General features: G+C 43.4%; 1 protein-coding gene across 1 annotated transcript in view; it reads left to right on the top strand.

Annotated features, from left to right (window-relative positions):
* The window catches only part of LOC147024625 (TFIIA-alpha and beta-like factor), a 94,955-nt gene that overhangs the window by 38,822 nt on the left and 39,413 nt on the right, over positions 1 to 16,720 (top strand). Inside the window, exons 10-11 of the mRNA XM_085884700.1 lie at positions 10,197 to 10,333; positions 10,858 to 11,095. Coding sequence (XP_085740826.1) covers positions 10,197 to 10,333; positions 10,858 to 11,095 — 375 coding nt within the window. The remainder of the gene's footprint in view (positions 1 to 10,196; positions 10,334 to 10,857; positions 11,096 to 16,720) is intronic.

Consider the following 16,720-nt stretch of genomic DNA (forward strand, 5'->3'; position numbering starts at 1 on the left):
TGATTTGATTTTGGTGGATAGGTTGGGTGTGGGACAAAGACGAGTTGATTTGATTTTGGTGGAGAGGTTGGGTGTGGGACAAAGACGAGTTTATTTGATTTTGGTGGAGAGGTTTGGTGTGGGACAAAGACGAGTTTATTTGATTTTGGTGGAGAGGTTGGATGTGGGACAAAGACGAGTTTATTTGATTTTGGTGGAGAGGTTTGGGTGTGGGACAAAGACGAGTTTATTTGATTTTGGTGGAGAGGTTGGGTGTGGGACAAAGACGAGTTGATTTGATTTTGGTGGAGAGGTTGGGTGTGGGACAAACACTAATTGATTTGATTTTGGTGGATAGGTTGGGTGTGGGACAAAGACCAGTTTATTTGATTTTGGTGGATAGGTTGGGTGTGGGCCAAAGACGAGTTGATTTGATTTTGGTGGAGAGGTTTGGTGTGGGACAAAGACGAATTGTTTAGATTTTGGTGGATAGGTTGGGTGTGGGACAAAGACAAGTTGATTTGATTTTGGTGGAGAGGTTGGGTGTGGGACAAAAACGAGTTGATTTGATTTTCGGTGGAGAGGTTGGGTGTGGGACAAAGATGAGTTTATTTGATTTTGGTGGAGAGGTTGGGTGTGGGACAAAGACGAGTTGATTTGATTTTGGTGGAGAGGTTGGGTGTGGGACAAAGACGAGTTGATTTGATTTTCGGTGGAGAGGTTGGGTGTGGGACAAAGATGAGTTTATTTGATTTTGGTGGAGAGGTTGGGTGTGGGACAAACACTAATTGATTTGATTTTGGTGGATAGGTTGGGTGTGGGACAAAGACGAGTTTATTTGATTTTGGTGGATAGGTTGGGTGTGGGACAAAGACGAGTTTATTTGATTTTGCTGGAGAGGTTGGGTGTGGGACAAAGACGAGTTGATTTGATTTTGGTGGAGAGGTTTGGTGTGGGACAAAGACGAATTGTTTAGATTTTGGTGGATAGGTTGGGTGTGGGACAAAGACGAGTTTATTTGATTTTGGTGGATAGGTTGGGTGTGGGACAAAGACGAGTTGATTTGATTTTGGTGGAGAGGTTTGGTGTTGGACAAAGACGAATTGTTTAGATTTTGCTGGATAGGTTGGGTGTGGGACAAAGACGAGTTGATTTGATTTTGGTGGATAGGTTGGGTGTGGGACAAAGACGAATTGTTTAGATTTTGGTGGAGAGGTTGGGTGTGGGACAAAGACGACTTGATTTGATTTTGGTGGAGAGGTTGGGTGTGGGACAAAGACGAGTTGATTTGATTTTGGTGGATAGGTTGGGTGTGGGACAAAGACGAGTTGATTTGATTTTGGTGGAGAGGTTGGGTGTGGGACAAAGACGAATTGTTTAGATTTTGGTGGATAGGTTGGGTGTGGGACAAAGACGAGTTGATTTGATTTTGGTGGAGAGGTTGGGTGTGGGACAAAGACGAGTTGATTTGATTTTGGTGGATAGGTTGGGTGTGGGACAAAGACGAGTTGATTTGATTTTGGTGGAGAGGTTGGGTGTGGGACAAAGACGAATTGTTTAGATTTTGGTGGATAGGTTGGGTGTGGGACAAAGACGAGTTGATTTGATTTTGGTGGATAGGTTGGGTGTGGGACAAAGACGAGTTGATTTGATTTTGGTGGATAGGTTGGGTGTGGGACAAAGACGAATTGTTTAGATTTTGGTGGATAGGTTGGGTGTGGGACAAAGACGAGTTGATTTGATTTTGGTGGAGAGGTTGGGTGTGGGACAAAGACTAGTTTATTTGATTTTCCGTGGAGAGGTTGGGTGTGGGACAAAGACGAGTTGATTTGATTTTCGGTCGAGAGGTTGGGTGTGGGACAAAGATGAGTTTATTTGATTTTCGGTGGAGAGGTTGGGTGTGGGACAAAGACGAGTTGATTTGATTTTGGTGGATAGGTTGGGTGTGGGACAAAGACGAGTTGATTTGATTTTGGTGGATAGGTTGGGTGTGGGACAAAGACGAGTTGATTTGATTTTGGTAGATAGGTTGGGTGTGGGACAAAGACGAATTGTTTAGATTTTGGTGGATAGGTTGGGTGTGGGACAAAGACGAGTTGATTTGATTTTGGTGGAGAGGTTGGGTGTGGGACAAAGACTAGTTTATTTGATTTTCCGTGGAGAGGTTGGGTGTGGGACAAAGACGAGTTGATTTGATTTTCGGTGGAGAGGTTGGGTGTGGGACAAAGATGAGTTTATTTGATTTTGGTGGAGAGGTTGGGTGTGGGACAAAGACGAGTTTATTTGATTTTCGGTGGAGAGGTTGGGTGTGGGACAAAGACGAGTTGATTTGATTTTCGGTGGAGAGGTTGGGTGTGGGACAAAGACGAGTTGATTTGATTTTGGTGGAGAGGTTGGGTGTGGGACAAAGACGAGTTGATTTGATTTTGGTGGAGAGGTTGGGTGTGGGACAAAGACTAGTTTATTTGATTTTCGGTGGAGAGGTTGGGTGTGGGACAAAGACGAGTTTATTTGATTTTGGTGGAGAGGTTGGGTGTGGGACAAAGACGAATTGTTTAGATTTTGGTGGATAGGTTGGGTGTGGGACAAAGACTAGTTTATTTGATTTTCGGTGGAGAGGTTGGGTGTGGGACAAAGACGAGTTTATTTGATTTTCTGTGGAGAGGGTGGGTGTGGGACAAAGACGAGTTGTTTAGATTTTGGTGGATAGGTTGGGTGTGGGACAAAGACGAGTTGTTTAGATTTTGGTGGATAGGTTGGGTGTGGGACAAAGACGAGTTGTTTAGATTTTGGTGGATAGGTTGGGTGTGGGACAAAGACGAGTTGTTTAGATTTTGGTGGATAGGTTGGGTGTGGGACAAAGACGAGTTTATTTGATTTTGGTGGAGAGGTTGGGTGTGGGACAAAGACAAGTTGATTTGATTTTGGTGGAGAGGTTGGGTGTGGGACAAAGACGAATTGATTTGATTTTCGGTGGAGAGGTTGGGTGTGGGACAAAGATGAGTTTATTTGATTTTGGTGGAGAGGTTGGGTGTGGGACAAAGACGAGTTGATTTGATTTTCGGTGGAGAGGTTGGGTGTGGGACAAAGATGAGTTTATTTGCTTTTGGTGGAGAGGTTGGGTGTGGGACAAAGACGAGTTTATTTGATTTTCGGTGGAGAGGTTGGGTGTGGGACAAAGACGAGTTGATTTGATTTTCGGTGGAGAGGTTGGGTGTGGGACAAAGACGAGTTGATTTGATTTTGCTGGAGAGGTTTGGTGTGGGACAAAGACGAGTTGATTTGATTTTGGTGGAGAGGTTGGGTGTGGGACAGACGAGTTGATTTGATTTTGGTGGAGAGGTTGGGTGTGGGACAAAGACTAGTTTATTTGATTTTCGGTGGAGAGGTTGGGTGTGGGACAAAGACGAGTTGTTTAGATTTTGGTGGATAGGTTGGGTGTGGGACAAAGACGAGTTTATTTGATTTTGGTGGAGAGGTTGGGTGTGGGACAAAGACAAGTTGATTTGATTTTGGTGGATAGGTTGGGTGTGGGACAAAGACGAATTGTTTAGATTTTGGTGGATAGGTTGGGTGTGGGACAAAGACGAGTTTATTTGATTTTGGTGGAGAGGTTGGGTGTGGGACAAAGACAAGTTGATTTGATTTTGGTGGAGAGGTTGGGTGTGGGACAAAGACGAATTGTTTAGATTTTGGTGGATAGGTTGGGTGTGGGACAAAGACGAGTTTATTTGATTTTGGTGGAGAGGTTGGGTGTGGGACAAAGACAAGTTGATTTGATTTTGGTGGAGAGGTTGGGTGTGGGACAAAGACGAGTTGATTTGATTTTGGTGGAGAGGTTGGGTGTGGGACAAAGACGAATTGATTTGATTTTGGTGAAGATCTGGATCTGGATTTGAGAATATTCAAAACAATCAAGTAATTCTTCACCATTCAGAGATTGGGCCAAAAATGATGTAAAGCATGATATCTCCAAAAGTTATGGATGGATTAGGCCAAAACTTGGTAGATGAGTTCGGTTGGTGACGAGAACTAGCCGATTCGATTTTGGCTTGGGTCCGGATGCAGATCCTATCAGTGGACAACATAACGTAAACCGTTGAGCCTGGTGGAGGTATGTGCTCTCCCGAGTGCCATTCTCGATTGTAATGAGTGTTTCAGCAGGAAAACCTGTGATTTTTTACGTGTCTTGTGGGAAGTCAATTTTGCAGCCCATTACTGGACTATCACGATGACTACTCGGTGAACTATGAATGCTTCTCCTTTGGCTTAATTAATACCAGTATGGCACATTCTGATTGTATGACAATAATTGCTGAACTATTAATGCATGCCTTATTTATTTATTTATTTATTCATACGCAGCCTGTGGCTGGCTGCTGGGTTGCATCATATTCTGGGGTCGTGGCTGTGCTGCTGAGCTCCTGTTACCAGCATGCTGGTACTCATTTTGCTGACCTTGGAAGGCTGACGGGCTGCGTCAACCCTTCCTGGTGTTGATTCAATGCCCTGACGGGCTTGAACTCAAGACCCTAGGATCTTAAGCCAATCACCCTCACTGTTTACGTTTTTTTTTTTTGTATACAAAGTCGAGGCTCGTGTAAAGAGCTAATGCACAGAAACGTCTCCTGCTTTATTTTCAGAGGGGTGGGAGAGGGAAGCGCAGAATGGTTGGGAACAAAGACAATAGGATATCTGTGGAAGGGAGAGGGATGATGATGCACAGGGTAAACAAGATGGTCCTACAGGGAGTTTCAAGAAGGAAAACTGTGAATTTGAAGGAGGTGGTTTTGGGGTGGAACTTTATCCCAGATGTCAGACTTTGTCACTGCTTGTGGTGTCGTTTTTGTGTTGGTTAAAATAGCTTTGCATGATGAATAATGCGTTTTATTTTGCAAAACTGCTTTATCATTGATAAGTGACAACTGAGAACCTTAAGAGGAAGAAATTGGGCCTTATGAAATGCTCAGCCTTGTTGGCATGGTTTAAATGCATCATGTAAATTGGGCTGTTTCCAATCATAATGAATGGATCTATCAAAACCACAATCCACACAGTACTGAAATGTACATTCATTTCTGCACTGATTATTCTCGTTAAAAGCCTCCCCCTATGGCATAGGGGAGGTTTATTGCTGTTTTAGGGGTTTTTTTCTCCAATTAGCGGCCCAATTTTTTTCTTGGTACCACGGAGTTTTAGATCCTCTCGGAATACGAAATCACCATTTAGAACAAGAACAATTCTTCCTGCACTCACCACTCCCAATTTCCGAGCTGTGTCTCTGTTCCGGCTGGGACTGTCAATAAAATTTTGCATCTATAATTTGAATATAAAGTGTGCGGGGTTGACGTTTTTTTTTTTTCCACCGCTACCTAATTATTAAGGTCACGAGCCAATTGTAGACATTTCAACATTTTTCATCATAACTTGATGAAGGTTTGTCTGATCCGAATGAAATTGCCCTCTCCAGTTAATCGAGAGCAAGGTGCGTTCACGCTTAATTTACATCATCTCCCTTTGGGTTCAAGGTCAAGGTCTTGCACCCCGAGAACATTAACCCCCCCCCCCCTTGCCGATGGCTTTGTGATCGCAGATGTCTCGCTTTTGATATGTTGACTGGGGTTGAATCGTTACCCCAAAAAAAACATAATCGCCAAATACCAATGAGCAGTCTTTTGTTGAAAATTAGCTGCACACGTCCTTATCACTAATAGACGTTGGCGAAGGAGGAAATATCCTTCTGAATGGCCCTTTCAAAAATTGGTGTGGTGATTTTGCATGGTGTGACTGCTTTGAGCCTCGGGTCGTTGTAACGGCACCCATTTCGGCAGGTAAGGCTACTTCCTGCCCAACCCAATGTCCCATGTCTCCTTTACTGAACGAGATTGTACGCAGCAATGGCAACAAAGTATCCTGTTAAAAAAATGTCATTCTCAGCAGGTGGTATTGTTGGCCGAGTTGTGAAAAATTGCAGGCCATTTACATATTGTGCAAATAAAACTGTTGAAGATTTTGGACGGATTCAGACAAAACTTGGAGGATGAGTTGGGTAGGTGACGAGAACGAGCCATTTCGATTTTGGTTAAAGTCTGGAAGCATATCCAGCTGATTGGTGGGATAGAAAGCGTAAACTGTTCAACCTGGTGGAGGTATTGTTACGAATTTGGAAGCCTTGTGTACACACAGCAGCCCCCGCAGTTCAGTTATTTCGATAAGTATGTGTTTATAGTTAGGGTCCCGTCCTTCTGTCGAATGGGAATTTTGTGTGTGCGCTGTGAGTTATTTTATAGTCCGGTTTTATATATCTACAACAACAACAACAACAACAACACCGTCCCTCATTCAACCTGGTCACCATTGCCCACGTGTTTTTGTCTGAAGGCGTGGGCGGAGCCTCCATCGCCTCAGATCCGACTCCGCCCCAGAAAGGTGGAAGTTGCCCCACCTACCATGGGCCTGCCCAATGAGGGACGGCCAGCGGATCACGCGATAGAACCGTCCAATCAGGAGGCGAGTGACGAGGAAAGAAACCGCTCCCACCTCAAGAGAGTAGAGAGTGATCGTGGCGACTGCTTCGCGTCTGCAGTCTTGGTGGCGATTGGCTTCGTCTGCGGTTGTGGTGGCTTGGTGTCGTTCGTGGGCCGTGGACTTCGGGTCGTGGGTTCAAGTCCCACGGTGTTGCTCTGGAGTCTGTGTGACTGCATGATGCGGGAAAGTACCCCGGCCCGGCTCTACCGAATAAAGGCCCATGGGGTCCTGTGTGTGTGTGTGTGTGTGTGTGTGTGTGTGTGTGTGTGTGTGTGTGTGTGTGTGTGTGTGTGTGTGTGTGTGTGTGTGTGTGTGTGTGTGTGTGTGTGTGTGTGTGCCCCATTGTAAGTAGACGCGTTAAGTGCCTTGTTCATGGTACATTACATTTCTTTATTAATGATAACTCTGCTCTGTGTCTTCCTTCCTGATTATTGCCGATTGTAAAATAAACCCCCGTGTTAAATGTTCTAGTTCATTGTTCGTGTTTTCTTTCATTGACCCAGCACCGTGCAGTTTTGAGAAACAGTCAGGCCATTGGTGCCGTAAGTTGTCATTGGGACCGGCGCGGCTATGGTAACTCCCGCTCAGTTACGCCGGATCCGAGTCATTACCTGCGACTCGGATCGGACAGAGTCGGCCGAGGGTGTGGTTTCCCCGGTAGCTCGACTGTGTGGTTATTTAGGTATATTGGAGATCGAGACAATTAACCCGATGCCACGTGGTCGAAATATTGGCGTCCACGATCCGCTTTGGGACCCGTGACCTTTGGAGTTATCCAAGGGTCATGAACTAAATTCCAGGTGTTCGGTGGGAGACAGCTCTACTGCTCCACCTTGTGGTCATTTATCTCCACCGAACCCCGGCCCACAACAGTATGTGGTCTACTACTAAGTGCCATTCTAGTTTTTTCACAAGGGTTTCACCAGAAAAGCTTCCTGTATGCCCCTTACAACTACTCGAGTTTATTTTTCCCCCCTCCTTTTTTCAATACTCTCCTACCCCTCTCGCCTTCTCTCCATTCCATTTTCTCACTTTGTATTTTTCACAATTTACGACCCTTTGCCTTACATAACACGCAAAAGGCTCTTGATCATTGTCGCATTGTTCCCGTTACTAGTTATTTTGTACCATGGGGTCTCATCATCCTGTGATTTTTCAGTTTGTCGAGCCTGCAGGAAAAATACAAACATGAACTCATCTGCACAAGTTTAGTTTTGACCCTGGAATTTGGTTGAGATGCAGCTTAACAAGAAGGAAATACAAGTAATGAAAATAGGGATTACATGATGCAAGAGACAATTTTGGAATGTGTTTGACAGTGGAAGGATGTGGTTGGGGGAGGGGGAGGGGGTAAACGGGGTAGGGCCAGGCACCTTATAGTTAAAGCCAACAGGGTTTTAGGTTTCGCTCGTAGGTGGATAAATTATGAATCGGAGGTAGTGTTAATACTGCATCGGAATTTCGTGAAGCAGGTAGAATATTGTATACATTTTTCATCACCACGCCGATGGAAGGACATAGCTGCCTTTGAGAGGGTTCGACATTGACTGCAGGCCGAGCTTGACGAAGCCATTAGGAGCAGCTGAAGGAGATGGGACTGTATACATTATAAAGTAGGTGATTACGAGGAGATCTGATCAAGATGTTTAAAATAATAAAGGGTATAGAAGGAATAGATGTAGGAGTGTTTTTTTTTTTTGTATTCTGCAGAATTGACAGTGAATAGACAAGAGGCCACAGCCTGAGGGAAAGGAAGAGAGTCGAGTCAGGGGTGTTTCACTCGGAGAGTAGTCGATGCATAGAATGGTATGGCATCCCTTGAAAGGTGGTGGCAGCCATTGGATTTTAGTAGAATTGGATAACTACCAAGAAACAGTGTGGATTGATGGGATTGTGGTAGGATTGTGTCGGCTTGATTGGCCTGATGGCCATTTCTTGTGTGGGTCAGACCAGTGCAAGCAATCATGCCTCAAAATGAATTTTGACAGAACATAATAGTCTTGTGATACAAATTGGTGAATTGCTTCATTCCCCCCCCTCTCCCCCCTCCATTGCTCTCATTCTTCCCTTCACACATTCTTCCAACAAGTGTCCCTCTGCTATGTGCATCTATCATGACTAGTACGGGGCGGGCCCGTAGGTGCGTAAACGACGACTGGATTGGGGCATTATTTCAATTAGATTGGACCAACCGTATCATAAATGGCCATAACTTGGGAAACATACTCAGGTCCCCAGCGTCAATTGTGATGTCATATCAAACGAAGAAGAATTGTGTTGCCTCCTCTCTCTCTCTCTCGCTCCCCCCTAGTCTCGCCCTTCCTTTCTCCCCCTCCTCTCTTGCCGCTCTCTCTCATCCTCCCCTCTCTTGTAGATATTGGTCGACAGATAAATGGCCGTAACTTGGGAACCGCTCATCCGATTAATATCAAACCTCAAAGGCACATCCGCGGATCCCCAGCAATATTCCTGGCAAGATTCAATCAGATCGGACCATCAATCATGCAAATAAATAAATAAATACATAAACATTAATTGTGACATCATTCGTGATGTCATAGCACCGTGTCTTGTCATTGGTCGACAGATAAATAGCCGTAACTTGGGAACTGCTTATCCGATTAATATCAAACCTTGAAAAGGCACATCCGCGGGTCCCCAGCAATATTCCTGGCAAGTTTCAATCAGGTCGGACCGTCAATCGTGCAAAATAAATAAACATTAATTGTGACGTCATTCGTGATGTCATAGCACCGTGTCTTGTCATTGGTCGACAGATAAATGGCCGTAACTTGGGAACTGCTCGTCCGGTTGATATCAAACCTCGAAAAGGCACATCCGCGGGTCCCCGGCAATATTCCTGGCAAGTTTCAATCCGATCGGACCGGTGGTCGTCTGGTTATTAATAATTTGGGAAAAAATTGCCGTGAGAAGGTGGAACGACACCTTCAGCTGCCATATATACACCTTTTCAACACTGAAAAAGCAATAAAATCGCCATAACTTGGGAACCGCTTGTCCGATCGATATCAAACCTCGACAAGGCACATCCGCGGGTCCCCGGCAATATTCCTGGCAAGTTTCAATGACATCGGACCGGCGGTCGTCGAGAAACGGTGGTCGCAGACAGACAAACAAACAGACAGACACACACAGAGATTGCTGGAATTATAGATAGATGTTGGTGTGCCCACCCCCCCACCCCCACCCCCACTTCCCTTGTGTTATTTCTGTTTGGCTCTGTGCTCTTGCTCTTCCACAAGGGTTGACTATATATATATATATATATATATATATATATATATATATATATATATATATATATATATATATATATATATATATATATCCAATAAAGACGCCACAGAAATTCCAAGGGCACACTCTTAAATTATTATTATTTTTTGTCATCATTGAATTGTCAAATAAACATGCAAGTTTTGTCAATACACCAGAAATTGCAATCATTGGATCATCACTGGGGTCATGACTAACAACTATCCAATACGCTAGGTCCACAACTCGCTTGGACAAGAGCCAGTCTCGCTTCTCAGAGGACATTTAAAATATTTTGTGAAAGGATGAAAAGAGGCAAACGATGAAATGACCTTAAAATTGCCATTTTGTATGAAATCATTATCCATATCAATAATTGTCTGTCCTTTTTATTTCTCTTTGTGGAATGGTAGAATGCTGGACAGGGTCAAGCACATCCCTTTGCTGACCCTGATTTTCTGGACTCGTTGCTTGAACCTCACATGCTGTTCCAGATGGGTGGCTTCAAGGGGAATGCTGAGGAAGAGTTTGCAGAACTCCAGGCCTTGGGGTGTGCACCATCGCCGGTTTTCTTGTTTTTATACTTGCAGTATTAAAAAAAAAAAAAAAAATGTAGAACTCGGTCAGCTCCGCACTTTCTCATTTGCTAATATCCACTTGGCCAATGGCAACCCAGTCTCGTGTGAGGCTTGTTTTCACAAAATTGATGGAGTCCATTTACCTGGGTAAATAAAGTGCAAAGAATTGAAGTCGTGGTGACTTGTCGAAAAGCAAGTCCCTACAGGTGAAGACCCAGGTATGCATCAAATCGAGACCATTTGTGTCATTGGGGGTTTGAACGTAATTGAGCTGAAGGCCAAAAGTTGTAGAATTATTCAGTACTTTGGATAAAACTTGAACTGGTGCTCTTCTGAAGGAATAGGACTGTCACATGAATATTTTGGGACTCAAGTGTGTAATTGTGTGCTTCAAATGTGTTTTTTTTTCCTTCTTCTTCTTCTTTTGTACACTTAATGTACATTGTCATTGAATGCAGAAAAGGATGAGTGATTGAATAGTTGATCTTTTGGACAGATCTCTTCCTCAGCTGGATGGGGTGGGAGATCCTTCCGATGATGATGATGATGATGATGATGACGAGGAAGGAGAAGGAGAAGAAGAAGAACAAGAATTGACCAGATCAAGTGTTGAAGAGGATGAAGTCGAACAGATGGATGAAAAATCTCTCTTGGACTCTTCATCTGAGGACAGCAGTGGCAGTGTGGATGACCGTGCTGCAAAGATGCTGGAGGAAGAGCTCATTGTGGAAGAGGTGAGACGTGTGAAAGATTTACTGGTTATTTAAGTTGGCAGTCACTCGATGAGGATTATAAACCAGCGCTTGACTACTGGAAGGCTTCTCAATTGTGGGGAAAATAAGATGCTACAGAAATGTTCACATTGTGGAATAATTGGATGCTCGTGGTGTGGTGGTGCGCCGAAGCCCTGCAAAAAAAAAATAAATAAAAAAATGTTGGCAGAGGCGTCGTCCCCAGATTTAATCTTCCACCACATCAAGTTTTAAAATGGCCCTCACCATTTGAGTGCCCAAAATGAGTGAAAGATGAAATGCGCACGTTTCACCATGATGAGCAAAAGCATAAATAACACTCACACGCACTCAATTCCACAATTAAGAATCCACTTTAAAGAAAAAGTGAGATCAATTTAGTCTCAAACCACCATATGCCAAAACTATGTATTTTATGAAATGAAGAAAAGTTCCTTTTATCCTTTTTTATTTAGTAGAGCACCAAGTGGTAAGTTTCGCATTCATCACTTTTATCTTTCATCACATCTTTAAACTGCTGCGGTTTGTGAGAAAAATGAACATATAATTGTTGGGGTTTTTTTTGTTGTTGTTGTTGTTGTTGTTCTTTAAAACGATTGCTTCAAAAGAAGAATTTAAATTGTTTGCTTATAATATATTAGTTTGCTTTTAAAACCTTTTATCGAATCTTTAAAAAAAAATATACACCAACATGGCATCAAAATATAGATCGCAAATGCCGAGGGGGGGGGGGTGGGGGTGTTCCTGGAGAGCGAACTGTTGTTTCCATGGGAAATGGTTTTGTTCAGAAACCCCCTCCAACAGATCCCCAATTGCCACATGTGTACAGGAAGGCACCACATATTTGTGAAGTTGTTTCAGAAGATCTCACGAAAATAAAAACGCACAAATATATGTTTATAGATGTACGACGATTAAAATAAAATAAAAACCAAAAAATATCATGGCACTCAACAAATTTTTAACTTATTAAAAATGATGGATGAATGCCTCGACATGCTGCTGGTAACCCTTCTGGTCACGTTGATCACAGAAAACAAAATTGAGAGTCGGAACGGTGGTGTGCGCGCTCGGTGAACGTATGGACCTTGACACGCACACATGGCTCAAAATTGGTCACATGCTGTCAGCTTCCCTCGGATGAGGGGAGGGTGAAGGAAGGAATGAATGAATGAATGAGGAAGAACAAGTGAGGGATCATGAGAGATTGGAATTATCAGAGCTGTAAATGCATCGTGGAAAGTCATAAATCATTCACACGTGATATAGAAGCCGACCTTTGCGAGGAATACATGCTGGATAGTGTTGTTTTTTTTATCTAAAAAATGAAGAAAAATGCTCAATAACATCCAAGAAGTAGGTAAATAAATAATTCATCGATATTGATGTGGGTCTTTTTTATTGAGCTTTTTTTTTTTACTGTTGCGGAGCTAAGCTCTACCTCGGCTAGATTGATGTGCTGGAATGGTGTTGCGGTGTGAACTGGCACTGCTGCCTGCACCCCTACTAATGCTCAAGTTGTAGGAAATTGCTGCGAAAGGCAAAAGACCTCGTCATCCTCATTTATGAGATATTAGGAAAATATGTGGGGGGGGGGTGGCTCGAGGAAGAGGTGCATGAGAATGTTTTAGATAAAAATGTTGATTTGTCTCGGGTTCAGGATGTGCAGGACCACGCGTTTGTTATTTTTTTTTTGTGTGTTCGTTTAAAAAAAAAAAAAATTGTAATTGTGTGTCATAGCTGGTAAGGGTATTGTAAGTTGTAATAAGATTGCCAATTATCTGCATCAAAGCCATACATATGCAAGTGGGGGAACTATCAAACTAAATATCACTGTGTGTGTGTGTGTGTGTGTGTGTGTGTGTGTGTGTGTGTGTGTGTGTGTGTGTGTGTGTGTGTGTGTGTGTGTGTGTGTGTGTGTGTGTGTGTGTGTGTGTGTTTTACTTCCACACACTCCTGAACTGCTGGAGTTCAGTTGGAAAAAAAAAAAAAAACAACTACTGGAGGTAAGTTTTCAACATGAGTTTAAAACCGGTGGTTGTACTTTTTTGTGCACTGTGAGGTTTTAGTGGATAAAAATGAATTCGGTGGTGGAGGAAGGATCACAATTCTCTAATTGTGTATCGTATAGCACCACCTGAGGGGTCATAAATCAATAAGTGGGGGCATTTACCTGTCAATAAGGATGGGTTCTCTGCTAGTATTTCTAAGGAGGAGTATATGGCTTGCAGATGGAAGAAGGTTGGTGTGGGAGAGGAAAGTATATTGAGATAAGGAAGAGGATAACAGTCGGTGATTTTATTTTATTTTATTTTTTTCATATGAAGTTGAGGCTGTGTTGGAAGAGTATAAATGACATGATGAAGGAGTTTTGACCAATGTGATGGAACAACTGAACATTTGATGGACAAACAAATGACCTGTAAGAAAAGGTGGGATTTGGCAGCATGATGTTAAGGGGCTGTGTCACACCTTGACGTTTTAGCCAGCGTAAGGCAAGGTATCAAAATGTCTGTAAAACGCTGGCGTACGCTGAACTATTGATGTTTTTTTTTAAGTTTTGGGCGTATAATAACGTGTTGGACGTATTTCATAACGTATTGGTAACATACACAGAACGTTTCAATCACATATAGATAACTTATACAACGAATGCTGAGCGTGTTGTCGGCGTTCACAACCTATGACCAACGATAGTCTAACTTATGCATAGCGTGCTGCACGTATCGCCGACGATCACGTGGCGTAGGCTATTCATAGGCTGCGGCTCAACGATTCAAATCATAACCACACTAGACATCGAAGTGTGAAGCCGCTGTCACACCTTGACGTTTTAGCCAGCGTATGCCGATGTATGAAAAATTTGCCGAACCAAGCTGGCACACGTCAAATACGTTATGGGTAAGTTTGTATATGTTAAGAGCACGCTGGCATACATCTTAGTACGTTGGCATACGTCATCGTACGTCGAGAAATTTTCAGCATGTTGAAAATTTCTCGGCGTATGAAATGCATTCCGCATACGTTGGCATAAGTTGTAGGCACGCTACGCGATCGTTGCCACACGTCGACATACGTTACTTGTATGTTACTCATAAGTCAAAGCATGTCAACGTAATGGTTAGCGTCAGTGTTCCAGATTCCCTGGTTTTTTTTTGGGGGGGGGGGGTTTCTTCGGTATGACGGTGATGTTGACACTTCGATTTCTAGTGCGGTTATGATTTAAACCGTTGAGCGGCAGCCTATTAATTATATTATATTATAACCGCACTAAAAATCGAAGTGTTAACATCACCGTCATACTGAAGAAGAAAAAAACCAGGGAGTCTGGAACACTGATGCTAACCATTACCCCGACGTGTTTCGACTTATGAGTAACTTACAAGTAACGTGTGTCAACGATCGCGTAACGTGCCAACAACTTATGGCCAAGCGTATGCAGAACATGTGAGTCATACGCTGGCATACGTCGAAAAATTAAGCATGGAAAATTTGTCTAACACCTCTGCGTACTACGACGTATGCCAGCGTGCTCTTAACGTATACAAACTTACCCATAACGTATTCGACGTGTGCCAGCGTGCTCTTAATGTATACAAACTTTGCCATAATGTATTCGACGTGTGCCAGCATTTTAGCCAAATTTTGCATACATCATACACTGGCTAAATCGTCAAGGCGTGACAGGGCCTTGAGTGAGAATAATGGAGGTGGCACCAAGCTCCAACCTTGAAGCACTTGAGATAGGAATATGATTGGACAGACATGGGGAGGTGATTCTTCAGGTGAGAAAAGAAAAACAAAGTAATGCTGGTGAGTAAGAAGCATGTACTTTGAAGGTTGATGAGAGGAATGTTCATATGCTCGGAAAAGGGTGGATATCTGAAAATGTGTTTGAGGAGAGGAACGGTCATGCAAGACTGGATGCCAGACAAGATAAGTTCAAAACACTGCCAACCAGTCTGGTAGGAAAGCAGTAAGCCTGGTGTGACGGACTGTTGGTGGGGTGATCCCAATAATCTTTCAGAGCCTTGGCCTCCATGGATTGTGGGAGCAGGTCCACTGGCAAGTGAAAGACTCCATTGAAGTATAATTTGTAGGCCAAGGCTTCTGCGGAACCAAGGAAGGACTTTTCCCATCACAGAATGCCCAGTCTCTATCTGGCTTGAACAGCCAGTTTGGAGATGTAGTTTATCTCGGTAAGGTCCAAAATGTCGAATGACAATCTCTAAAAGTTGATCAACAAAGTAAAATGCTGGGTTTGCCAACAGTTTGTGTGGAGAGAAACTCTGAAGATGTGGGACTTACCTGGATTGAATGTAATGTTCCAGGCATTAGCCCAGATTTCGATGATTTCCTGGTCTGCTGAGAGGGATGGGGGAACGTTGTCATCATGTCATCTACAAAATGGTAAAGCATCTTCCAAAGTAACAGAGAGAGAGAGAGAGAGAAAAAGAAAAGACAATTGGCCCAAGCACGTTGCCAAGGGACACACCATCTGGTACAAATAGAAGAGTTGTTAAGGAGCAGTCAACAGCTTCATGTTTGTGCACATAGAGGAAGTTCACCATCCGGGTTTGTGGGGTATCTTTACTGCCACACACACACCAGACGCATTGAGTGCACTCATCGGTGGGTGAGAAGAGACTTCCATTGTTGCCCATCTATTACAATCGCCACTGTACACGAGATGGCGCTGTTACAAAACATTACAGTCCTCCCCCTCAATGAAGCCCAACTTGACCAGAACGATGTCTCCATGACGCATGACGTGTATACACCATGTGAACACTGGCAAATAAACATGCATCATATTACCAGGAAACGGCTTCAGGCTTCATTCCGTTTTACTTTTGGTTCTTGTAACAGGTTTCTTGTAGATTAAACTTCACCACTGGTTTCCGATTCCATCGTGGATGTCGTCTCGCTTGAACAGAGCTTGGAGCATCTGAAGGGGTTTTACTCATTCTGCACTGAACATGAGGAGAATCTCATTTCTTCCCAAGCTGCTTTTGACCTACATTTGCGTTCTCAACACCTTTGGTCTGTACATTTGTCTGACCCTGAATGTTATTTGAATTGTGACATCCTTCTGGACTCATTTCTGGTGCACTCTACTCTGTATTGATGTGTGTCGCACCACTTGCAGTCCATACTGTCTGAATCGGAACGAACTGACTCGCCCCAACTGTCATCTTCAAAATCTTTAGGCAACATTTGCTCAATGTGGGTAAACCTAACCTTGCTATTACCCAAAATATCTGGACTATATGAGAGATGTTGGTCTGCCTTTTTTTAATTTCTCTCCAGTTCCTAAGCCTTTGTTGCTCCGTGAAGGGTAATAAATGATTCCTGACCCCATTCCTTAATGATTCGAGGGAGGTATTTTAGGCCCCCCACAAAAAAAGGAAAAAAAAAACAAATGATTTTATTTCTTCAAAATGCCGGTATATCATGAAATAATCGGGTATCCCTGCTCGTATACCATAAAATGAGCTGTGCATCCGTCTGTCTGAGTTCCACCAATTGGTTGGACAGTTCGTTTGACTCCACCCACAATTTTTATAAAACTTCTGCCAGGTTGGTGCTTACTGCTGTGTGAGGTCG

The sequence above is a fragment of the Eptatretus burgeri genome, chromosome 6 (assembly GCF_056783735.1).
Source record: "Eptatretus burgeri isolate ZD-2024b chromosome 6, Ebu_testis_v1, whole genome shotgun sequence".
Taxonomy (NCBI): Eukaryota; Metazoa; Chordata; class Myxini; order Myxiniformes; family Myxinidae; genus Eptatretus; species Eptatretus burgeri.